Source organism: Dreissena polymorpha, chromosome 6 (genome assembly GCF_020536995.1).
Source record: "Dreissena polymorpha isolate Duluth1 chromosome 6, UMN_Dpol_1.0, whole genome shotgun sequence".
Lineage (NCBI taxonomy): Eukaryota > Metazoa > Mollusca > Bivalvia > Myida > Dreissenidae > Dreissena > Dreissena polymorpha.
Genome location: NC_068360.1, coordinates 84,383,167 through 84,409,437, shown reverse-complemented (window position 1 = coordinate 84,409,437; position 26,271 = coordinate 84,383,167). Strand labels below are relative to the sequence as shown.

Here is a 26,271-nt window from a genome sequence, read left to right as displayed (position 1 = left end):
CTAATCAAAAACACACAGGCTGTAAATAAGCGAATAATTTTTTTGCTTTTGCTTGGTGTTTATTGTATTATTTAATGTTTTATGTTATTTCACCATCATTGAAAGAAAGCGGAGCTTCTAATAAATTTTGATAATGAAAACTAAACAGTACCATGTTAAATTTAAGTAGACACTATCTGGTGTGAGTTAGCGGAACAGCTATTGGAGATTTATTTATTTTTACAAGCATTGGATCATAGATAAAACACAGTTATTACTATTAAATGCTACTGTACTGGTATTTTGCAGATACCGTGCATTTATTCGACAAATATATAAATTTACATACACAATATATGTATTTTTTATTTTCGCATTTTGCTCGCCTGTGACTCAAAAAAAATCAATAAAATTAATTTATTTTTATTTCGCTCGCTTCATTTTTTCATGGGATGGGGGGGGGGGATTCCTTAGAACAAATCCTCAATTTGTTGTGGCCTTACTTAAATATATATTATAATTTATTCGTGTGAAAATATATGATAATTCTTATTACTTGTTTCTTTTGCATATATTACTTGAATATGTGTGATAAGTTAAATTATGCTACGATTTATATACATGTTTGTTTTGAATGTGATAATAAAGTCGGTCGTATTTCCAAGCGGCTGTTACCAAAGCGATGAGTTAGTGCACATTAATGCGTCGAAATGGAATGTATAAGGGAAATCATGGTTGAATAGCCGAAGTCGACAGATCAGTATGCTTAGACAAAACAGTGTCACCCAAGTCACATTTTATTTAAACAGGAGCTTAGAAAATCTGTCCATCTATGGTAAAGGTTGGACTCAATATAATTATTTTTGGATATGATAGGAAGCGAGCGACATGGTTGTTGCAGGCGACACGTCGTTTTGCTACGATGATGTATGCGAACAATTTATTTTGAACAGCCATAATGCACGGCAAAGTAATGATCCGTGCGCAAACATGTACTGTCAGTATTTAACATATATACATAACGCAAAAAAACAAGGCCCACAGTAACTTTTACATTGAAGCAAGAAAAATGGTTGTTGCACGACACACGTCGTCTTGCTATGGTGATCATTTGAGCCAATTTATTTTGAAATACCACCATGTAGGTAAGCACTATTGGCCCTTCCGCTATAATGACAGATGCATAAACAAACTTATCGTTGTTAAATTAACTGAATACGAATCACAAAATACTTCCTCTGTTGAATTAAGATACATGTACAAAAACATAACACGAATTGCTCCTTATCCTCACTCTTTACTTACAAATGTTTGACGTTGTTCCAACTACAGGTCACACCTGTTTGCGAAAATGAGCATCGTGTCTTGCGGACTAATAGGATTTTAAATGCATAAGATCAAAGTTCAATGCCAAACTTGAAAAGCTGTCTGTCAATATGAATTTTAAAACCATACTAGGCAGGTAAACGGATTTTAAGTTAAGGCCAAACTAATCTGCGCGGTGTCGCAATAAATACGTTCCCTTTACTAGCATTTCTGCTATTTTCTATTTAAGTTTTGTTGTTCCAAATGCTACGGATTTAAAGAGAGATGATACGATTTTTATGTGTATCAGATTGTAATTTATTGATAAAAATATGTTACAATAACACAAAATAGGCAAGAAAAATTATACATTGAAGACGAATTACATAAAATGCAACAAGACAAATTAGCTCCCCGAGCCGACTGTGAAGAAGATATTTCGTAAATATTTTCCTACAATAACTGAAGCATTCGTGTTTTTATTAGGATCGGGGTTGGTGTTCGTGTGTCGTATAAATATATATCGTTGCAGGAAATTAAAATGATCCGTTAAACTAAATTGAGGTTCACATCGTACATTCATGATAAACATGCTGGCGAATTCGACTGTACAGACATTTTCGAGTAAGACTTAAATATCTAGCATATTCCGCATTGGTCGACAAATGTTCTTGCTTACATTAATTTGAATTTATATTGAAATATGTGTATAATAAGTTTTTTACACATTTAATATAAATTCATAAATATTTGACAAAATTGTATAATCTCGCTTTAACACTCAAAACGATTTATAAAAATTAATAAATATATAACTGACTAACTTTCATCTTGATATAGTACGTTCTTATAACCTTAAAAATAATCTTACAGAAAAATGATTTAATGAAATATTGCAGACAGTCGAGTTCATACATGTCTTAAGAAATACAGGTTAAATGAAATCTACACTCGTGATGTTAATGTCAACAACAATAATATATTATATTCATAACAAAGCGTAAAGTAAATATCTTAAAATGCGTAATGTAATCTCATGCTTGAATAATTTTATGTATTTTTTGTTTTACAATGTATCAATACGAATTCACTGAAAACAGGATAACTATTAGACAAGCACACATTGTTTGATACCTTCCGTGTGTCCGCCCTTATTATTAAAATATTAAAAGATTTTATGATCATCTAACAGTCTATATGTGTCTATCGCAACTGTTGTTTATTTTTGGTGTTTTAACTTCATATACACGTTAATTTGTTAATGCAGCATCAACACTCTAAAACAATATCCCGGAAAGAGAAAAACAATGCATTTGAATATCAACCGTACTTTCGTTTGACAACTGATCATGCATGTACGATGTGGACCAACATTTAGTTTAAGCGCACGACAAAAAGACACAATATTGTTTTACGGAACATTTCGGCTTAGCGGACTGGGTGAGTCATGCAAAATATTGAATATAATATATATTTTTTATAAACAACTGGTAGCAAGATGAGTTTCAGATAATTGGTCAGTGACCACATTTTAACTAACTCTTTTAACGTGTTAATTCTTTTCAGCTCAATTCAATAGTGAAAATGCCCATAATGTCACTTTTAAATAACATAAATACTCAAAATCAACGAATACCTAGTAACATATTTCGTATAAGTAAAATTAACCCATAAAAATAGTATTCGTTATAGCAATAGCCAACATTTCAACGCTAGATGTGATATGATAATACAGGTTTACCGAGATACAAAATGTTCGTTTTTATTTTTTTTTGTGGAACAATATATTCCATTTGAATTTCTTGCAATAAATATATGCATACGACACACGAACACTAACTTGGTACATGAACATATGTTAAAAAAAGTAGTTTATATCGTGTTAAATCTATGTTATCAGACGATATCTAGCGTTGAATGTTCCGAAATATTCGCTTATAGTAAGTGTGTATGGGCTTTTAAATATGCACAGCAAATTTGCGTTAAATGTTCACAGCCAATTTGCTGTTAGTTTGATTACACTTGAAAGATTTAAAATGGACATATACGTTTTACAAAACAAATTACTCAATATAAAAAGTGAAACTCCAGCTGCTGGTGAAGTTTTGAATTATTATTTTTATAAACAATTAGTAGGTCCTTAATTTAAGGCAAGTGACCGATTGCCCAAACAGTACACAACAGCACAATACAGCACAATACAAAACAACATAAACACAAATAAGAATAAAGCTGGGGTCACCGCCTTGGAACGGTCAATGCAAAGCATTGGGGGTGATAACCGGTTTTGGAGCGCTCAACCTCACACTTGGCCCAGCAATATTCATAAGACATTTAAGTGTAAATAAAATTTAACCTCATAGCATTGTAACTCAAATTAAACAATAATAAAAGGGAGTTAAAACGCATGCAATTTAATTACCATTTAATTACTCAATGGTATTGAAGATACCAGAGCAACGGAGTTACAACTTTTTGAGGAACGATGGAATGAAACTATGAACAAGTGTCAACTACATTCCTTCGTTATAGAAAAAGATTTAAAAATACAGCATCATAAAGTTTATATTTCAGATCATTATCGCACAAATACAGGAATAAGAAAGCCATACACGTAGGAAACATTGAGTCCAACACAATGTTAACTTATTCAAAATGCCACATCGCAAACAACCGTACACTTTACAGCTTTAAATACATTTTTGCATCAAATATATTCATTATTTAATTCTTACAATAACCATGTACAGTAGAAATGAGTACAGTCATGTTACCATTACCGGATCAGTAGCGTAATAAAGTTGTTCTGGTGAAAAACAATAAATGTTTTGAGACGTCTTGTACACTAGTTTGATTTTATATTACCTTTGCTTACTGTTTCAGTGCATAGTATTATTTTTAAGCGCATGCAAAATGTATTTGTGATACCTTTTGTCGCCTCAGAATTCATGCATCAACGGATGAGTTGTAGCCAAAACGGATCACGTGATCGAAACCATTGAGTGGGGCATCTAATACGCTATTTGAACTGTTGAAACATGAAATGTGTTGTTTACACTGACCAAATAACATTGCCAGTTAAACATTTTATTCATTTTTTGTTATTTATTAATTTCTTTAGGTTATCATGTATCTACACTTTACGCATGACGTTCGAGTATGAATTATCTGTTGAAAATATTAAATAGGTCGAAAAGATATGGGCATCTTATAAACCAAGTAAATTTAATCATCGATTTTGAACATGAAACATAAATAAAACATTAAGATTGAGATCATTTATTGAAAGAATAAGGAATATTTGAATATTTGCATATATATTTTAATTTAATATATTATCAATACGCATATTCTCACGCTTGATCCCTTATTGCCCTTATTCTTCTTTTCATTTAAGGTGTTGCAAAATCTTAAACACGAATCAAAACTGAAATGGACTTTTGCAGGAAGAAAGACTTCTAAATTGCCTGTTAATTAATGCGAAAACCTTTTACTTTTCAGCAGAGTTTTATCACGTGGCCGCAAACAATGTTCACCCTCGATTTGTAAACAAGACGGAAGTCAACAAAGTCGTGTATACATGTCAGCAAAGCATTCCGAAATGTTTGACAAGGAGTAGCTCCGAATACAACTCAATCAAATCGTTTGAAATAACAGGCATTGAAGATGATGTGTGCAAAAAATCATTTAAACATGTCAACTATTTATCGCGATACGCAGTCTTGAACATAAAAGTGATCTGCTTTGGGTAATTATCCGGAAATGGTATCTTGACTGTATGTATAGTTAGAAAGCAAGTATAAATGCACATTATATAGCCGAATATACTTATGCATAGTGTAAACAAAAACACAATAAACGTTGTTATGACCTCTATGAAGTATAAATATTAAAATTCATAGTCATGACATTATTTATTAAATATATATATTTATGTGATTGTAATTTAGAATGTCGATCTATCTTGTTTCAGTCATTTTGCTCGGTTTTGAAGCATTACATAATTTTATATTGCATGACAATTATAAATAAGTGTTCAGCTAAAGTACACGATCACTAACTTTACACTGAAGGTAATTTGAACTTGTAAAACAATGATATTTACGTCAAGCCACATGCCTTAGACAATAATTAAATCTCAATTCAATGCAAATATTTAGTGTCCATTAAAACACAAATTAAATTGCATGGAGAAATACAAATGCAACCAGTTTAAACATATCGAGTTGTATGGACATAATCGGGAAATGAATCAAATTGGTTAACACATATTAAGTAGAAAACGATTCCGGGCACCAAACAAAAAAATGAAACTTACATCATAAAACAATTGCAAACAGTAAACAACAAAAACAAAACGATGATAATAACAAGTGTAATTGTAAATAGCAAAAAATTAACATAGAAGGTAAACCTTTAAACTATAAACAACAATATCAATAGATATATGTATATCAAGTAGCATAATTACTAGACTATAGATAGTAAAAACATCAAAATAAAGAATACGTTGATTAATGACGGTAACATATATAATCTCTCACATCGGCGACCATTCTACTAAGACAAACACACCGGAGCCCACTCTGGATCAGCAGACGATGTATTGCCTATCTTACGGATGATAGGCCGAGCTAAAAGACATAAACATACATTTTGATACATGAAAGAGGGCATAGCTTAATACAAGCACTGGCTAGAGGTCAAAGCTAGAGACAGGAACATACATTTTTGATACTGATGAAAGAGCATAGGTAGAGGCAAGAACATACATTTTGGATACTGGAAGGAAGAAGGAGAGAGAAACATAAACAAATATTTTGGATACTAGTTAGAGGACGAAGCTAGAGACAAGAACAGCAGGTGCTGATTGTAATTTCCTAACCGATAGTGTCGCAGTCCTAAACAGGCAAAATAAATACTGTAGTGACAACTACCACTACCTGCTTCAACCAGACTCAAACTCTTCTTCTCAAAAATCTCAGATCAAAATCGGACGATGAAAGTCGTCCATACTTACAGCAGAGGAGGAAGAGGCAGTGTGTAGTCTTATGGCAGGTAAATCTTTTAGAGTAGACAGCGCTCCTTCCGAGCTGATTAAGCATTAGTAAAGGCAACGACTCAGCAATGACGGCACTATGCAAAGATCTTGGAGGAGAAGAAGTGGCCCAAGGAGTGGACCCGGTCACTGGTCATACCGCTACCGAAAAAAGGCAACCTCAAGATGTGCGAAAATAACCGCATCAGTCTAATTGGTCTTCCCATAAAACTAATTCAGCATATCATTCTCAATCGATCGAAAAGTAATGGCGATGAGCTGGCTTGAATCAGAGCTGGGCGGAGCACAGTTGAACCAACTTCAGAATCATAATTGAGAAATAATTGCAACACCAATGTGAGTTCTTCCACAACTTCATCGACTTTAAGAAAGCTTTCGACCACGTGGGGCATGATTGCATATGGCATGTTATGATACGATTCCACATTGGCGAAGGGCTAATGTAAGTCATCCAAGAACTGTATGGAAAAGTCAGCAGCCCAGTTCTTCTCACTGAACAGCATGAGGACTACCAAGGGCGTCCGTCAGGTATGTCTGCTATCGCCCCTCCTCCTGTTTTTTTATTTTCATCGAGAAGATAATAAATGGGAATCTCAATGACCTCCACATCACCATCTTTATCATTAGAAAACCCATCTCCAACTTGAGAATCGCTGAAAACATTGACCTAATGTATGGCACCAGCAGTGAACTTCAAGATCTTACCTACAGACTCTATAAAAGAGCAAGAACATACAGAATGGTGGTCAGCATGGAGAAGTCAAAGATCATGGTGTTCAGCACGACCATTACTATCAACGGCGAGACGCTAGACAAAGTGACCAGCTTCAAGTACTTGGGCGCAAGCCTGTCCAGAGATGTTACCAGTACAGCTGATGTCCGAATAAAAGTTGCCATGGTGACCGCAGCGATGGCCAGACTGAGCAGGTTGGTAACAAGCAGTTCCATCAATTTTCAAACCAGGTAAAGGCTCTACAAGTCCCTCGAAGTCTCCATGTTACTCTACGGCTGCGAGACCTGGACGCTTCACGCGGACGCAGATTGCATGATACAGGTTTGAACTCAAAAAATAAGACTGCTCCGCATCTCCTACGCGGAGACCAACGAGTACGTCCGGAACATGACTGCAACACATATTTGCCCAAACGTGCCCCTTCTGACGACCGTCAAACGACAAAACCTTGCTTGGTTTGGACACGTCACCTGGATCGACTCTCTGTGCAAGTCTGTTCTCCTGGGCAAGCTAGACGGAGGTCAACGTTGAGGCCGTCAGAAGAAAAGCTGGATGGGCAATTTGCAATAGTGTGCATCCCTTCCCATGGATAGGTGCTGTCAGCAACAGTTCTGACTGGAGGAGGATTTCTGTATCGTCGTCCCTAGTTTTCCCCCAACGGCCAAACCAATAAAGGCTATGATAATGACATAAACTGATATATTTTTTATATTGAGGGTGGAGCAATGAACATTTACTGAAATTTCAGATACTGTATAGAAGACGGAGATTGAAAAAACTAAATAGGCATTTTGGATACTTGTGACATAGTAAGAGGGTGGAGTTTAAAGAAGATTAAATATGTTGGATACTGGTAAGAGAGCGGAGCTACAGAACATACACAGTTTGATACTTGTATGTGGGCGGAGATAGAAACAACAAGAGCACCGCATTGCGGGTGCAGACCGCTCATTTATTTTTTTATTTTTAAAGGTGTAGGGACCTTTCTCAATTTCAATCACAAAGGAGGGAGGGGTTATGTGGAGAGGGGTGTATAGTGTGGGGGTGTGGTCATTTATAACATTTTCTTCCAAAAATACAAAAAAAAGTAAAAAATAAAAAAAATTTTTGGGGGGGGGGGATTTTTGGGTGGGATGGTTAGCCGGTATTTCAAAAATAAAATAATACTAATAAATATTGTGTTTTTAACCATGTTTGAAAAAAACAAGAGATGTGTTTGTCAGAAACACAATGCCCCCTATTGCGCCGCTTTGTAAAAAAATGGGGGTTTTTTCCTTTGACCTTGAAGGATGACCTTGACATTGATTTTCCACTTCTCAAAATGTGCAGCTTTATGAGAACGCCGCTTTGATTTTTTTTAACCTTTGACTTGAAGGATGACCTTGAACTTGAAGGATGACCTTGACCTTGAATTCCACCACTCAAAATGTGCAGCTTCATGATAACGCCGCTTTTAAATTTTATTATTTTGACATTTGACCTCGAATGATGACCTTGACCTTGAAGAATGACCTTGACCTTGAAACTCCAACACTCAAAATGAGCAGCTTCATGATAACGCCGATTTGATATTTTTTTCCATGACTTTGAAGGATGATCTTGACCTTGAAAAATGACCTTGACCTTGAACTTCCACCACTCAAAATGTGCAGCTTCATGAGAACGCCGCTTTGAATAAAAAAATTACCTTTGACCTTGTAGGATGACCTTGATCTTGAAGGATGACCTTGAACTTGAACTTCTACCACTCAAAATGTTCAGCTTCATGAGAACGCCGCTTTGAAAAAAATAATTTGACCTTGAAGGATGACCTTGACCTTAAACTTCCACCACTCAAAATGTGCAGCTTCATGAGATACACATGCATGCCAAATATCAAGTTGCTATCTTCAATATTACAAAAGTTATGGCCAATGTTAATGTTTTCGGACGGACAGACGCCATATATTTGACATTGACCTTGAAGGATGACCTTGACATTCATCTTTCACCACTCAAAATGTTCAGCTCCATGAGATACACATGCATGCTAAATATCAAGTTTCTATATTCAATATTTAAAAAGTTATGGCCAATGTTAAAGTTTTCGGACGGACAGACACCATAAATTTGACATTTGACCTTGAAGGATGCTTTGACCTTGACCTTTCACCACTCAAAATGTGCAGCTCCATGAGATACACATGCATGCAAAATATCAAGTTACTTTCTTCAAGAGTGAAAAAGTTATGAACAATTTTAAAGTTTTTTTCGGACGGACGGACTGACATACTGACGGACAGTTAAACTGCTATATGCCACACTACCGGGGACATAAAAATTATTGTTTGGGGGTGGGGGTGGGGAGGGTAAAGTGTGAGGGTGTGGTGGTCATTTATTAGATGATCTTAAATATAAAAAAATGGGGGGGGATTAGGGGATTCGGGGGGGGGGATTCGGGGGGCGTGGGGGATGGTTTGGGTGGAGTCTCTTGTGGTATGTCAGGTAAGAGTTGTTTTGTCAAAGGATCAATCGAATCGAATCATAAATAAGGAAGTTATTGTCATTTTAGAAAAAAATAATAATTTTACCTTGAGAGTCAATGTCATTCAAAGGTCAACGTAAAATTCAACTTGCCAGGTACAGTACTCTCATGATAGCATGAAAGTATTTGAAGTTTAAAAGCAATAACCTTGATACTTTAGAAGTAAAGTGGATCTTTACACAAAATGTAACCATATATTCAAAGTTACTAAGTCAAAAAAGGGCCATAATTCCGTAAAAATGACAAATAGAGTTATGCAACTTGTCCTTTACTGTCCCCTTATGATATTTTGCGAGTGTTCCAAGTATGAAAGCAATATCTATGATACTTTAGGGGTAAAGTGGACCAAAACACAAAACTTAACCAAATTTTCATGTATAAAGGGCCCATAGTTCCGTCAAAATGCCAGTCAGAGTAACATAACTTTGCCTGCACAGTCCCATTATGATAGTTAGTAAGTGTTGCAAGTATGAAAGCAATAGCTTTGATAGTTAAGGAATAAAATGGACCTAAACAAAAAACTTAACCAAAATTTTCAATTTTCTAAGTATAAAAAGGGCACAAAATTCTGTCAAAATGCAAGCCAGAGTTATCTAACTTTGCCTGCCCAGTCCCCTCATGATAGTAAGTAAGTGTGCCAAGTTTGAATGCAATAGCATTGATACTTTATGAGAAAAGTGGACCTAAACACAAAACTTAACCGGACGCCGACGCTGACGCCGACACCGACGCCGAGGCCGAGGTGATGACAATTGCTCATAAATTTGCTTCAAAAATAGATGAGCTAAAATGTAATTGGTTAACGGATTAGAGGGCGGAGCAAAACACAAGAACATTCATGTTGGGAACTGTTTGAGCAACCATAAACAGACATTTTGGAAACTGGAAATAGAGCGGTGCAAGTAGTAAGTACGACCACTTCGTATGCTATTGTGGCCAAGTCAATTATCAAGTCAGTTTACCAAGTTTATTATGTTGTATCTGATAGTTGTATGTTTACTTAGATGTATGTAAAATCAAATCTGATATAGAAAAACACATTTTAAGTAATAGAAATATCTACGTGTATTTAATGAAATGAATTTTGAATTATATTATAATTAATAAAACATTGGCATACTAAATAAACAGATTAATTCTAGTGGCCATTGATCCTACAAATAAAACCGTAAAATTCATAAGATATGAAAAAACATACAAAGCATACAGATATAACAACGTGAAATATTGATCACAAAAAGCACATAAGCACATGTAGATTGAACAGCACAACTGTACAAAAAACACAATAAATCCTTACAAATTTATGGAATTGAATTGTGGTTTTTCCTCTGCAAATGCACTCAACTGTCACACTTGGACAGTATTTTGGTAAACCGAATTGTGAACTTTGGTAATATATATATATGTATATATATATATATATATATATATATATATATATATAAAGACCAGAACCCATAACATTACTGCTGTAAAAAGCAGTAGGTTACAAATGGCGCTCAACTACGAGGGCAGGGCTAGAAACAAGACCAGACATATTCTATGTCGGTAAGAGGGCGGAGCTACAAATATAAACTGGCCTCTTAGAAACTGGTATAAGAGCGGAGCTAAACACATACACTTTTATGAAGACACTTAATTGAGGCAATAATCACAAAGATAAACTTTGGACACAGTCATGACGGCGGGGCCACAAAAATAAAGTATAATGAAGGATAATTTCATTAGTATGGTACTCTTAAGCGTATTTTTACCCGTTCGTAGTCCATAAGAATAACAAAGTAAAGATCTATCTTTATAGATTCAAGTTTTAAAGCCTAAATGTTCAACCTTAAGATAGTGATTAGCCGCAAACGATATAAAATCTGAACAACATTTGAATTGCTCGTTGTCTGTTCTGGTTGAATGCAGCCTTTTGCACTTTTCTTCCATATGGGAAAGGGTTAACACTGACAAACGGTACTTACGCAGATTAAACAGAAGGGATACTCCTGACGACGACCCGTACGGTTGCTGAGTGACTACAGGTTCCGGAGACGGCCGCATCGAGCGCATGTACATCTGTACAGGGGGATGGTGCCAATAGTTATAGGTATAGTCAGTTTAAGGTTGAACTCTGTGTTCACAACGTACACTTTAAACTGTGGAATAAGAATATCTTTCAATTTTGATATACATATCAAATTTACATATTTGTATTGAAAATACATCTGTTGCACATGTGTACACATATGTGTCGGTATTTAACGAATATGTAAACAAATTGGCATACACAAAAAAAGTAATGGGGAATTATAGCAATCTTATTCTCTTTTAATATTTATGCAGACAAATATTAAATGTGCGTTGTTATACAAATTAAGTACAGGCATTGAAAACGATGAATGTTATATTCTGAAATATGCAATAGATACCATCATTTGTAATGTGCAAAGGACGTTGGCGTACACCAACGTTCACGCGGTATCCTGTTTCTGATATCGCAATTGTTATATTTAATGTTCTTGTCCTAACAAGTGTTATGTTGTTCTTAACGTTGGTTAATACTCAGTTGCGCTCACGTGTATAAAGTATATAAACAAAATAGTGTAACAATCATAAAACGGTTACGACTAAGTTCGCATATAATACTCAAAGCAAATGATGATACGTTTGAGCAACAACCTCCACAAAATATTCAATGACGATAATGTCACATCCGGGAAGCTGGGACGGCGGAAGGGCAGGTATCTGGAATCGTTCATTCACCCACGCGTCACTTCCGCCCCCACTGACCGGGCCATGCTCCATGATGACGCAGTGTGACTTTGAGCTTCCCTTGTTGCCGCCCTTTTCTCGGTAGGTAGTTTGCTGTAAATGTACAGAGAACCACCTATCAGAAGATATTGTGCATAGTGTCAGACAACTGATTTAACTAAAAAATGAACGGACAATATCTCAGAATGCTGCGATTCTGGCATGCATTCAGCGCAACACCATACGCTAGTACCTATCAAAGACCGCCAGCAGTAACTGTAAGATAGTTTATTATCGCCATAAAGCATGTATAAATTGAAGGTTAACAACACCACTTACACGAAATATACTGATTGCACAGGCTTATCTGGGATGAAAAATTCGCACAGGCTTAGTTTAAGCTTACTATTCTAAGGCGAATCGATGACTTAGCAACACCTTTGCCCGTCCCATCCTGAAACTCCGCGTTCACGACCACCCATTCTCCGGGCACATACCCAGTCTTGTCAATCCTCAGACTGGCCGATATAGGCGGGGTTTCACAGCACCAGCAACACGCCGTCATGGAACCCGAAACTTGCTGGCTTGCCTGGACATACCATTGTGGAACGTTAGTGTGCGGTGTATATTAAAAGGTGAGTATGCTTATTACGCGAGGCTTCGAAAATCTTAACATCTACCTTTCGCGATCGATACAGATTGTCATGACCAGAAAATTAAATGATAACTATTTGACACAGAACTGGAATTACATTTAACGCATCCTTCACATGGTCGAAACTTTGAGTCCGATACATGTTGGCTTGCCTACTGACATACCATTGTTGAACATTATGGTGAGGGACAGAATAGCAGCACCCGTAGACGCCAACCATTTCTAAGACTTAAGTCTAAGAATCAAGAATATTCTTAAATTTGGGATTTATCAAGAATTACGTTAATTTTGAGTACAAATTTGCATTTACCGCCTCTATTTTCACCTGTCTTTACATAGAACATTCTGTTTAGGACAAAATCAACAGTGGCATTCTCTACATATGTAACGGCTGGACATTTCTTGGTTCTCAGACTATTCTCTACTAAGTGAAAGACTTGGTTGGACTAGACATAAAATTGGTGAAATTTATTGTGACGTAGATATTACTAGGGTTCCATAGGTGGTTGTCGGCTAAGATGCTTATTAAAAGTACCCCAAGTACTCTTTAGTAAACTAAAATACACCTCAAATGCGGAAAATGCCATTAGAGGCATCCGGCCATACCCCGGAGTACTTTAAGTATTTTATCTGTACTCTGAAGTATACCTAATTAGTACCTGAACCGACAATGACCAATCAAGCATTACTAGGTTATTACGTTTATAAAAAGCGATGTTTAGAAAACCTAAATCGTAGCTTTCAAATAGATGTGGAGTAGTGGATATGATTTCCGCCTATCTACCCAGTGTAAGTCGTAAACCGTGTTTAAAAAATTAACAAAACTTGGCAAAATGAGCCGCTGTCTTCGAAAACAATGCTTTATGCGTGTTCAGTGCTCACAGGTTAATAAGGGCCGACACATTCCGCGTACACTGGATTACGTTATGAAGAGACATCCATTACACGAACATTTTATAAAGGAGGATCTGTCGTCCCTGGTGAGACTGCGCGGAATGCAGAGGCTAATATTGGGCGACTTTACGGACAAGCATTAAGCCCTGTTTTCCCAGAACGCGGCTCAAATATTGAACAAACCATAACATTAGGCACGGTGTTGAGATCCAAGACAGAGGCCACCGTGAACAGAGTCTTATACTCGGGATCGAACTTCCATGGAAGATCAATTGTAGCCTTCAACCAGTAGCGCACATATACGGTGGAGATGGGACCCTCAAACGAACCAGGAATGCCGAATGGAAGTACGAACTCAAACGGGAACGAATAATTCCCAGCAGTTAGTATCGTTTCCTCGCGTACATTTTGTGCTGAAATACGTTTTTTATATTTGTTTACACATTTTATAATGTTTGTATCAATACATGTTGTGCGTCTTTCTTAAAAAAACTCACTTAAAGAAATTATTAGGTTAATAATTTGGCGAATTAACGTAAGGAAAATGAATATTTCGATGATATTAAGCAATACACGAACGATGTATTTCTACACTAACATTTGCAAAAAAACAGCCCGATGGATTAAACATAACAGTCATCGGACAAGGTATTCCTAAACGTATTAATGAAACAGAAAAGTGATGTGTTCAATATAATAATACCAATGCATTCCAAACGTATTTGTCTCAAACAGGAAGACGGACTTATCAATAGATTTCTGGCACACTGTATTTCTAAGCGTACAAATCCCATAATGCACTATATCTACTTTCATTTGACCAACAGCGCAATCTAGTTATTAATATTAGTCGCGCTTTGGGAAAACGGTGTTTAATGCATCAATGTTGAGTGTCGTCCCAGATTAGCCTTAGCAAGCCGAACATGCTAATCGGAGACTTGACTTTCAGCTTATATTGTATTTGTTGTTTAAAAAAAAAATAACTTTTAGATATATCGAGTTTAAGCTGAAAGAGTCGTCCCTGATTAGCACGTGCGGTCTGCGCAGGCTAATCTGGGAAGACGCTGTTCGCACATGCATTAGGCCCTATTTCCCCAGACCGCGGGTAACATAATTTTGTGATGAGGTATTCCTTAACTTACGTTGCCGAACAGTACGATGGATTATCAATATATATTCATGAACAAGTTTTCAACTTTTAACTTCAAAGCATAGCTATCGAGTTATTTATATAATGAAATAATTATGTGAAGATATAATCCTTAACTTACGTTTGCCGAACAGCACGATAGTGTTATCAATATAATCCTGGGAGTCCGAGAAATTAGAGTCCCCTGCAGACCAGAAAACGTACGCCCGTCCTCGGCATTTCACCCGGATTTCTGATAGAAAATACAGTTTGAGCCTCAGTCTAGAGAAATGGGATGAAATGCATGTGCGTAAAGAGCGACACTTTCCGCTTTCATTTGAGCGAAAATCCAGTTTAGTTGGATAGTGTCACCACAATAATAATATGACGAAGTTTTACGCACACTGATTGAACCCCGTTCTCCAATAGAGAATCTATGTTATACGCAACATTTAAGATACCTGCAAAATAACGTGTATACATGTAAAGGCACTTTTAACGCAATTCTGTAATAATAATAATTTTATCATAAAACTTACTATTCATCAACGGCTAATGATACGAGCTTGAAATGTTGCGATTTTTATTTGAGAACATTTTTTTCAAAAAGTTGAATTAAAAAAAACATTTATTCAACACACTGACCATGTGCGGGTATGATAGTCTCGTAATGCACGTGAAAATTTAAGCTCGCAAAATTATATGTTTTAAATAGATTTTTTTTCTTATGGAAATATAAAATAAAATATTGGTAATAATATTTAATTAAAATCAAGTCTGTGCAGTAAGCTCAATCTCCACGCAGAGTTGTCGTTCCATGCTCTCACATACAATATCTGCCATCACAAGAAAAATACTACCAGATTTGGTAGGATTTTATTTTTTTGTTAAATAATTATATTATGAAAAGTATATGTTCTTGTATATTTGAAAAATAGTTTGTAAGGGTCAAACAAAACGTAAATAACCTATATTAAAAAAAGTAAAAATATTACTGGGATAATTATTGTACCACGTGGATCGGCTATAATCACGTGGTTGCTTATGAAGACATGTATTTGAGGTTACATTACACTAAATCACTGTGAATCCCTCCGTGGGCCATTAGTAGTGCCTATTTCTAAAGTGATCCTTTTCTCTTAGTAAATAAAAGCAATTTAACACTGTGACACATGTCTTTTGTGCAAATTTCTAGTAACCTGTATGTGTCTGGAGTACTTTGGTGCCTTGAATTGAAAACTAACTTGAAAGATGAACTTTGATGGGCGGTGTTTTCTATTGTATGGGGCTTTTTCGAAATAAGGCTTCCGAAACATGTTTTTGTGTACGATGGGTGCATTCAAAAGCAAAAATATTGCTTAGAAGTTGTGAGACGGTATGTTTGTGATTGCAATTATTGGAAGAAGACAGATCCATCTTAAAAATGAAACCAGATTCGGAAAAAATTGATATGGCAAAAAGGCAACAAAAATGCTTTGAAAGTTGTCAGTTTTATAATGGTACCCTATGGGAATTATTGTAATTAATCCGATCTCCATGCAGAGTTGTCGGTCCTTGCTCTATGATGGTTCCCGTCAAATCCCGTCGTGTCGATGAAATGACGTCAATAAAGATACGTGACGTCATGTTGACGTCAGTACTGATGCTAATTATCAATTACAATAGAGGCATGTTTAATGGGTTTCTTTCAAAATGCCATGGTATACACTTCAATTTAAAATGCTTATGGAGTGTGTTAAACAGACCAAACAACCAGTCAAAATACTTAAATTGCCAGTTTTATTAGATTTATGTCTCTGTCCATATAATGGGATCTTAATGTATTCTGACATTTTAGACCGCGAATATATATATTAGGCTTTGCTTGTTTAAAAAAAAGATCTAAGAATGTAAATTAATTGAAGCTTATATATTTGTTAACAGGAAAGACTGAATAATTATGGAATAAGAAAACCGAAATTCTTTAAATAATACTGCTAGACAAATTTCTGCTCGGTGTGGCCTAAATTAAAAAAAAATAATCATTTAATCATTTAATCAGATATGTGAATGTGCACACTTTGAAAAATTTTGCACACGTGTCATGTTATCAATATAATAAAGTAGTCCTGCAACTTGTCGAAAATAAATTTATATTATTTTCTTTCATAGTATAAATCAAATAGAATCAAATTAGGTAAAAGAAGACTTTTAAAAGTATTATTTTTCATTTCAAATTAAGCATTGTCTCTTTTCCGACCACCACCTCTCCTCCTTTCTGGTGCAAATATAAGTACAGCTGATATGTCTGCATCAGCGTGTTTCGGTACAGATCATCGTCTGTATAATGGCATCTGAAGATTAAATTTTATATTTTTTTATTACAACAGTGACTGGAATTACTTATGCAACTAATATATACATATTGTATCTAAGAACACTTACTTCCCATTAATTTTTTTTCTAGAACCGTTCAGTAAGCATTTTTCTCATGAAATAAAATTCAACTATCATATCCAGTTGAGCAATGATGCCTTTCCGCGTTTAAGATTGTGTAATTATTTTACAGATTGATCACGTAACTTTGACGTATTGTGTCTTTTACTGTTTTGTGTATACATTGTATTCCTTCGCAAAATAAACCACATTTTTGGTCATGTTTTCTCTGAGTGTTGGTAAGCTTTCCTCATAAGGCTCGTTAAAGATAACATCGTATTGACATTGAATTCAACAACAAACTGAACAACTGAAGCAATCTCTACTCACTTAAAACGGAACTTCATTTTTTAAGTATGAACAAAATACAGTTATTCGCAAGCGAACAAATTATAATCTGACCCAGAGTGTGTGTCGTTAAATTGTGTTAGTTATTTAAAAACTACCCATGCAGTCTGCAAATGTGTGGCTTCTACTGTCACTTGAGGAAGAGTATTGTTTTTTTACCATTTCTACCATTCTGTCAGTGTGTTATGGCAAAAGAAACGATTGTTTTCTTTCAAGATTTATCTATTTATTTCTAGCAACTTCTTCCACATCATCACGTTTCAAACCAACATAGTTATGAAAGCAAACTTTCCTTAAAATAAAATAATGTAAAATACGTACGTGAGCAATGAAGCCGCGCTTTGAAGCGATCTGATCGACATATTATTTTCAATAACTATGCAGCAAAGCGTGTATAGCTGTTGTCACGGACTACGGCGTATCAAGCGACTTGTGGTTTCAACTGCATTTCGAAGAGTTATGAATTGATAATCGTTATCTTCTTAAAATAAATTTCCATTAAGTGTAATGCCCAGGATTGCGAGAGAATTTACATATTTTACTTGCATACATAACGTTTACTCTTAAATTTCATGTAGCGTCATTTTAATATTTAGGGTTGCTCATGCGTTGGCGTTTAGTTATGTAACCACAATTTTAGTGGGTTTTTTTTAATTTAACTTTATATCTTGATGAAATATAGACGTGTTATGAGTGTTTACAAAATTAAATCTTCAAAGCAATTTGCAATATTAAGCTTACCAGGATCAGATTTTTTTTTTAATTTTATAAAAACTTACAAAATCGTTAGCATGCGCTATTTATAGAAATATTGACTAATTAATTTACAAATTCCGAATTGTTAAGAACGTACACTACTAGTCTTACAAAGAAATTCAATAAATACACACTAAACGTTAGGCTTACTATGTTTTGAATTTATAAGGAGTAAATAAATTTACCACAATAAAGTGTGTACTTGTTAAAGTAATAAACGCTTATTTCTGCTTACCGGCAATAATTAACTTATTGTTTAATCAACGTTATGATCGGTTTGAGTTTCTTCGCCAGATTCCTAATTGATATTCGTGTATTATTCATCGAGGCCAAACAAAATACTCATTTCATTATATGAACGCCATTACATTCAGATACTTAGGCAATGTGATGAAAATTGTATAGCTGTGAATTTAGTTCTAGATTGGCAGCTGTAGATATTATTACTCTTAATTTAACCCGATTTATCTCAACAATTGTGAAAATTTACATAATAAAATTGCACCAGTTATTTGTCTATGTTGTACAATTGCTGTACGTTTTAATTAATATTTAGAAGTGGCCTAAAAGGCATTAAACAACATTAACAACAACAACAATAACATGAGATATAAACCAGTTGAACGTTCTAACGTATATTGTATGTAGCATTACATTCATTAATGTAAGCATTACGCGTATGAAGTGCATGACTTTCTCGGATAGGCGTGGTCATCAGTTTTGCACATATCACAAAATTTAAGTGAAACATGAGCTTTGCTCGAGAAATATACATATAATCATGTTTTACTCGAGAAAACTGAGTTCTTTGATTCAAAGAATCCATGATTGCTGTTTCAATATTATAATTTCAAATTATCTCCGCTCCGACGCCTCACTAATATCCGGCTCACAGCGACAAATATTTTAGTGAATGTTAAGATGTTATTTTAATGAGCTTTGGACTGTACGTGCCTAGTAACAGAACATTCAATTCATTGAGATTGAACGAATCAATGCATGTTTCAATAAACTAGGATGTAGAATGTTAAATTTGTTTTTGATGATAGTCATCACATAATGCCCATGCTTTTGATGTTTGATAATGACGCTTTTACATAAATATGTGCTTAATAATTGTTTTTTTTTGTTAACGACTCATCTGAAACGTATGGAGATTGTGCGCATCACACGTTTTAGTCTTGAGTTTTTTCTATTAATGGTTTAAACCCTTCAAGCATCTAAAGGAGCAGAGTATTATAAGTTCATGATATTGCATACAATACGCAATGAACAGTGAGAGCTTGGGCTAGCCATGCGTCACAATAAATGTAATGAATTAACATTGACAGACTATCTGGTAGTTTGAGCAACACACATTCTAAAACAGCCTTATATTTGCAGCAATTCATTTTGAAATCCTTCATCGCAACGCAAGATTAAGTTCAGTATCAAGAGTTAGTTCGGAAACCTCCACCAACCGACCTATAGGAAGAACGAGCGAATGAAAAAATCATTGTTAGAAATAGACACCGACACCTTTCTGTTATTTGGACCTAAGGACACCGTCCAACATGTTATTAAATGACTATGTACCGATCGATTAAAAAAATGATTTCATTGATATGATGTTTCACTTGATTTCCTACAACTATGCAATAATGCACAGATGTTAACTTCATATAATTGTGTGAAAGAGACATTGATCATTGAGCTCGACGTCAATACAGACGTTACGCTGACATTGTATACAAGTGCATTCAAAGCAAATTATCTGCAAGCATATAAGAACATTATGTTACCTAGCTCGTACTCCAGTTTAAGGTATGATAGAAAAAATGTTTAAACTTCGTAGTACTTAAAAAATATTTTTACTCAAAAATTAAAATAAATATTGAAAACACAGAAATTGTAGCAGTTTAAATATGATGTTTGGATTTCATTACAGGGTATAAGTTGTTTGGCTGTTAGTTTTTTGATACAGGATATAGGCATATGGTAAAACTGTCTAGGAATTTCAATAACATCCGTTTGTACGGTTGTTTTAAGCTTTAATATATCAGGCGTGTTAACAGTGGGTCAATTAGAATTGTGGTGGCTTATGTTGCGGATGTTTTTTTCATAAATGTAAACTGAATCCCATTCATATCTGTACGAGCTGTTTAGCAAGATTTTAATATGTATTTATCAAAATTATATATTGATTATAATTTATCTATAGCTAAAATGCACACATACTTTTGTAAAATGCAAGAAAAGCATTGGGTTACCGCACTATCATGAATCAACCAAACATATTTTAAATATGTATACGCGCACGTTCTTTACATGCATGTTTGAGTTGTTTGCCATACAATTTGACTGACGTATATAGTTTATATAGTATCGTAAATCAATGGTATTATGGTAAGTACATTCGTTATAATTAAAGAATATTTTTTATTAAATGAACCAAACATGATGACTATCATGTTAATGGTCTTAGCTCATTCAGAATCTAGAACAGTGCACATGTCTTATTTAAATGATGTACCCTATTCTGCATGAACTGTTAGCATACGCCAAACGATGTTTGTTGTATCGCTTTAGCATATACCATAGCTTTGTAAAGAAGATTTCCCGACACATTGGAAGCGCACTGGCCTTGATACTATGCGATATGGAATGTATCGCATTTTAAAAGACTGTATGATTAAGTAGATGGAGAGGCTGTGAAAGCATGTGAGTTTGGTTGGTGGATACCATACTGGACAGGAAGGGTTTCTAGCTGCGGGTACTAAAAATTCAAAATCTTTCAGTTACAACTAACTAGCTGTAAATTACAGCTATTACTCAAAATTCAGTCCTAATTTCGTTAGTCTAGTAAATGTAATTTTTCTCTCTTGAGGTGTGTACTATATCCCACCCCAAAGAAGCAAAATCTAGCCCTTGCAGAAGTAAATTTTCGCCCCTGTAGACAATTTAAGTGAAATTATATTTATGTTTGTATTTTTCATGGCCATACGATTTGCTTAATATAAAAGGTCGAACTGCTATGCATACACTCAAACAGCGAACAACTGCAGCACCTTCCCGCTTTGATTATCACACGCTTTCAAAATAAATAAAATACGCCTTTAAGGGACCTTTTCACAGGTTTAGGCATGTTTTGTAAAGTTTGTCGTTAAATGCATGCTATTGATAAATGTAAATATTTGATCGAAGAAATAACCCTCAACTCGGCTCGAACCAATGACCCCTGGAGAAAAAGTCTAGCGCTTAGACCACTCGGCCATTTCTGCTCACACAATGATGTACTTTATACTTTATATAAGCAATCCTTTTAGTGTCACAAAATATAACGACAACTACAGAACTCTTCAAATAATTTAATCGTTTCGCGTTGAAACGCTTGATAATTTTTTCAGGTTTTTAAATAGTCATAAGATGCATATAACGCTCGCGAGACGTTATATGGCGACGTCGACGGCTTTTGATTTGACGTCATAAATGTCGCAAAATTGCCGCTTGAAAATTGAATAATTACAATATATGCAATCAGTACTTAAAATATATTTCGCCACAGAAAATTGAGATTTCACCATGAAATAGCCAGGCGATGCAATGACGATCTTTTTCTGAATTTAAGATTTGTCATTTGCGCACATTGACTTTATTAGAGTATGTTGAACCCAAATAGGAAATATATAATGAAATCGGTCCTGGTCTCGATGTTTTAAGGAAAATACTAGTTGCGACCATCATTCGTTTTTTTTCTGATACTTATTCAAAAAACATGTTATAATAATAATGTAACCATTTAGTAAATAGATTGGCTGTATGTACCAATTTAAATATTTCGTTTAAAGACTATTGGCAACGTCTTAATGATACAAGAAAATGAACAACCAATAATATCGCACCCGTGTTTTACGTTTTGAAGGAATTAAATGTTCGCCTCCGACAACAACAAGTTATTTTAGCGTCATTGTTTTGTTTTTCGTAATTTCCTTTCAAAAAAAAATATCTTCTTTATAAACATTAAAAATGTCCAAATTCACCAACAAAGTTCATGCAAATCACGTTTACGTTATATATATAACATTTCAAAGCTTTGTAGGAAATCAGGATATATAAAGGTATGTTATAGTTACCATGGTTTAATCACACGAGCAATCATGGTACATGCATGCCCTACTTAAATCAAACATAACAAATAATTACTAAACATCGGCATAGATGACCTCATGGTTTTTTCTCTAGTTAGTGTGCCAATATGGAATTCCAGATAATTCAACCGTTGGATAAGAATACTTCATCCAATTAAATTATAATCGCGAATCTAGTTTTCATCTTGTAGAAACATGTATAAACTAAATGTCAACCGGATGGATGAGCTGATTTTGCTGCCATGTATTTAAATAAATGGAATTGTCTATCAAAATGATTGTTAGCAATAAGACTTTCGTACTGTGTACACCTAAACATCTGTAAATTGCTGATGTTATGTTTGTGACATCAAAGCAGGTGTTGATCCAGGGTTTTCGAATACGGGGAGGGGCGTAGGTCAAGATTTACATGGGGGATACTTTAATGAAAGTTTGTTAACCCAAACACGGTTGATAGTAGTTTATGATATCCAATTCAATCGCCGAAGGCATTTTTGGGAGTGAAGCAAGCCTTGGTATTCGATTTTAAGGCCCCAAATATTTACATTTTAATTAAACAAACTCTTGGCCGATTTAAGGGGGGGGGGCGCATGCCGCTTCCGCCCTCCTAAATCCGCCCTTGCAAAATTCCGAAAACGTTCAGGGAAACACAAGAACGAAACATTTGTTTGACAAATATGATCTGGAGAAATTAACATAAATGCAATTCAAAAAAATGACATAAATATATTCCGATTTTTATGAAGAATTATCGTTTGTATCTTATTTTTGTCGATGACAACAGTAATGTATGTGTCGCTAAAGAGACCTTTTCAGCTACTGAAATTATCTTATCGCCGAACAACAATATTGAATTGACACAGACCTTAGCGCATGTCTTTTTTCAAATTTAGGTAGGAAAATCGTAGTTTGTTCAGTTAACTGGTAATTACGACCGACACGGAGTCCTTGTCATTTGAGCCTGATTGCTGACGTTGGGTATAAAGCCGTTCACGGATTAAAGTGAGCTGTATTCGGCGATAATTTGATTTTAGGTTTAGTATCCAATGCATTGCGCTGCTGCACCCGAACGAACAACCGTTTCAGAACATAACCCGTATATTCTGGCAGTTTTCATATAAAGGCATTGTCCTTTGCCGGCCCCACATGGGGCCAAAGAGCTGAGCAGGTAATCTTGCTCCATGCGATCATGGATTGACGATTCTATACAAGAATATTCGCCTTCTATCGCTTATTCAAAGATGGCAAGGTTGTCAGTCTCCAGCAGAAATACCGAGGGATTCTCATCTTGTCCTACACAGACGGTTCCTGTAAGAATCACCTTATATAACCAAACTTGTTGAAGCGGCCTCAAACCCAAATACAAACTTAAGGGCACCTCGTTTTTTCCGATTTCCGATCAATCGAAAACAAAGATTTTGTCATTTGGAATACAACTCAACGTTTTTGGTCGAAAATGAATAAGTATGACCGCTTCGGTCGATCCTCACCGCAGCTGGCAATTGTGGACAATACTGACCAAAACTGACCATTTCGGACAATACTCACTAAAAACTGACCATTATGGTGGAAGTCGACCAGTCGGGTAATCTAGATCTAACCTTAAAGTTTTAGTCATATTTACTTCATCCTTTCATTTTTATTACATGACACACACATGTGTGCGACATTTATCGTTAATGTTGCGAAATATATCGGCAGTTGAAATTTTTGCGACATTTATCTTTAAAGTTGCGACATATATCGTCAGTAGGATTTGCGAAGTATATCAGTACTTGCGACATTTATCGCCAACGTTAATCTCGTAGCCTGCGACATATAACGGCGATGCGACATATAACGGCGATGCGACATATAACGGCAATACACGGTCCTAGCTTTGCTCAAATGGATATAATAATACGAGACCTGAACGTGCGTTGTAAAGAACACAAAAACATACATCACATTAGGGTTATAATCTCAGCTACTGTGGTATTTACCTCTCATTTTCTTATCTTTGTTAAGTTCCACAATAACATGTCCTCGAATACATTGTCCAGGATAATACACAATCTGTAGATTCGCGACAACTATTTCAAATCTCCGAATTTTAGGCCTTATTATCACTTCCTAGTGCAGACTTTTATGTAAATTAAGTAAGACCGTTAATGCTATAAGTACACAAAGGGGAACAAGTCAGTTTAGTCGTCGTGCTTCAATGAGTATCATTTTCTTCATTATAAAAGTTTCATAAACACCAAATCATTATGCGAATAATACTGTAACTCAATCGTCACTACAGTCGTTATACACACGATAATGCTTCGGAATTAACAGCTGGTGATTCTATTGAAAGATTACGGACGTGGTTCATAGCCTATAAGCTACTGTTCATAATTAAATACTATATATAAGTCATGTTCATTAAATAAAACGATAGGTCCTGTGGTATATTATTGATATATGATTTATTATGATTTTCTTCAATCTACGTCTTAAGTATATACCAGTTTGAGTGATATATAGAACAAATCATCAGTTGTAATTTAAAGAATTGTTGCATTATATCTTGCATGTTATCAGTGTACGTTAGATGGATAGTTTACACGCAACTTATGTTATTTATAAACCAAGTCCTACAAACACTCTGATATAACAGTCAACTTAACAATTCACGTCTTATCTATATAATTATATCTGTCCCCATCGGTAAGAAAACTCGACATTAAAGTGAACGTTTCACGTTTTGGTAAATTGATCTAATGAAAATGTTTCAGAATCGCAAAGTTTTGTTGTAGATTTGATATTTGTGAGGTAACAGTAATACTTAACATTTACCATGCTCTGAAATATCCATTATATACATCTTTTGACGATTTAAAAACCTAACAATTACGATTATAATTCGGAGAGTTTTGTTGTTGTCGATATTGTGTGCCTCTACGAGGATTTCTTATATGAAGTATCAGATACAGAACTAATTATATGAGCATGGGTGGCCGAGTGGTCTAGGCATTAACATTTTACTACAGAGGGCAGCGGTTCGAGCCCAGTTGAGGGTTACTTTAAAAAAAAAATATTTGATTGTTGTTTTGTTTTTTTAACTGGAGCTTTTTTGGATCTCACGTTAACATTTATCAATGAAAAGCATTTAATGACAAACTTCAATACATGCCAAAATCTGTGAAAAGGTCCCTTTAAAATATCAACGTCGACTTCTTATGTTGATATATTGCATTAGGAAAAGTATTAATTTATTGATTGCTGATCACATTGGAGTTGTTTTCACAAACACTTAGAAAGACAGGAATTTTGCTAAGAAGTGATTTCCTCAAAAAGACATGGATGAGCCTCGCTCTCGGGGAAGCTGGGCTTAAATCATGGACGTAAAGTGTCGCCACAGTATTTTAGTCGGAGAAGCCGGGCTTAAAGCATAGGCGTAAAGTGTCGCCGCACTATTTTAGTCGGGGAAGCCGGGCTTAAATCATGGGCGTGAAGTGTCGCCACAGTATTTTAGTCGGAGAAGCAAGCTTAAAGCATAGGCGTAAAGTGTCGCCACAGTATTTTAGTCGGAGAAGCCGGGCTTAAATCATGGACGTAAAGTGTCGCAACAGTATTTTAGTCGG

At 35.2% G+C, this 26,271-nt stretch overlaps 1 protein-coding gene across 1 annotated transcript; it reads right to left on the bottom strand.

The window, feature by feature from the left end:
- Positions 1–1,644: 1,644 nt before the first annotated feature.
- On the bottom strand, positions 1,645–24,805 carry LOC127834415 (arrestin domain-containing protein 3-like). Its single transcript, XM_052360237.1, has 7 exons — positions 24,646–24,805; positions 15,160–15,270; positions 14,072–14,301; positions 12,746–12,928; positions 12,268–12,453; positions 11,571–11,744; positions 1,645–5,918 (listed from the first exon to the last, which is right to left on the bottom strand). Exons 1-6 carry the CDS (start codon positions 24,650–24,652, stop codon positions 11,625–11,627), a joined length of 837 nt encoding a protein of 278 aa, XP_052216197.1. The 5' UTR covers positions 24,653–24,805; the 3' UTR covers positions 1,645–5,918; positions 11,571–11,624.
- Between the last annotated feature and the right edge of the window lie 1,466 nt (positions 24,806–26,271).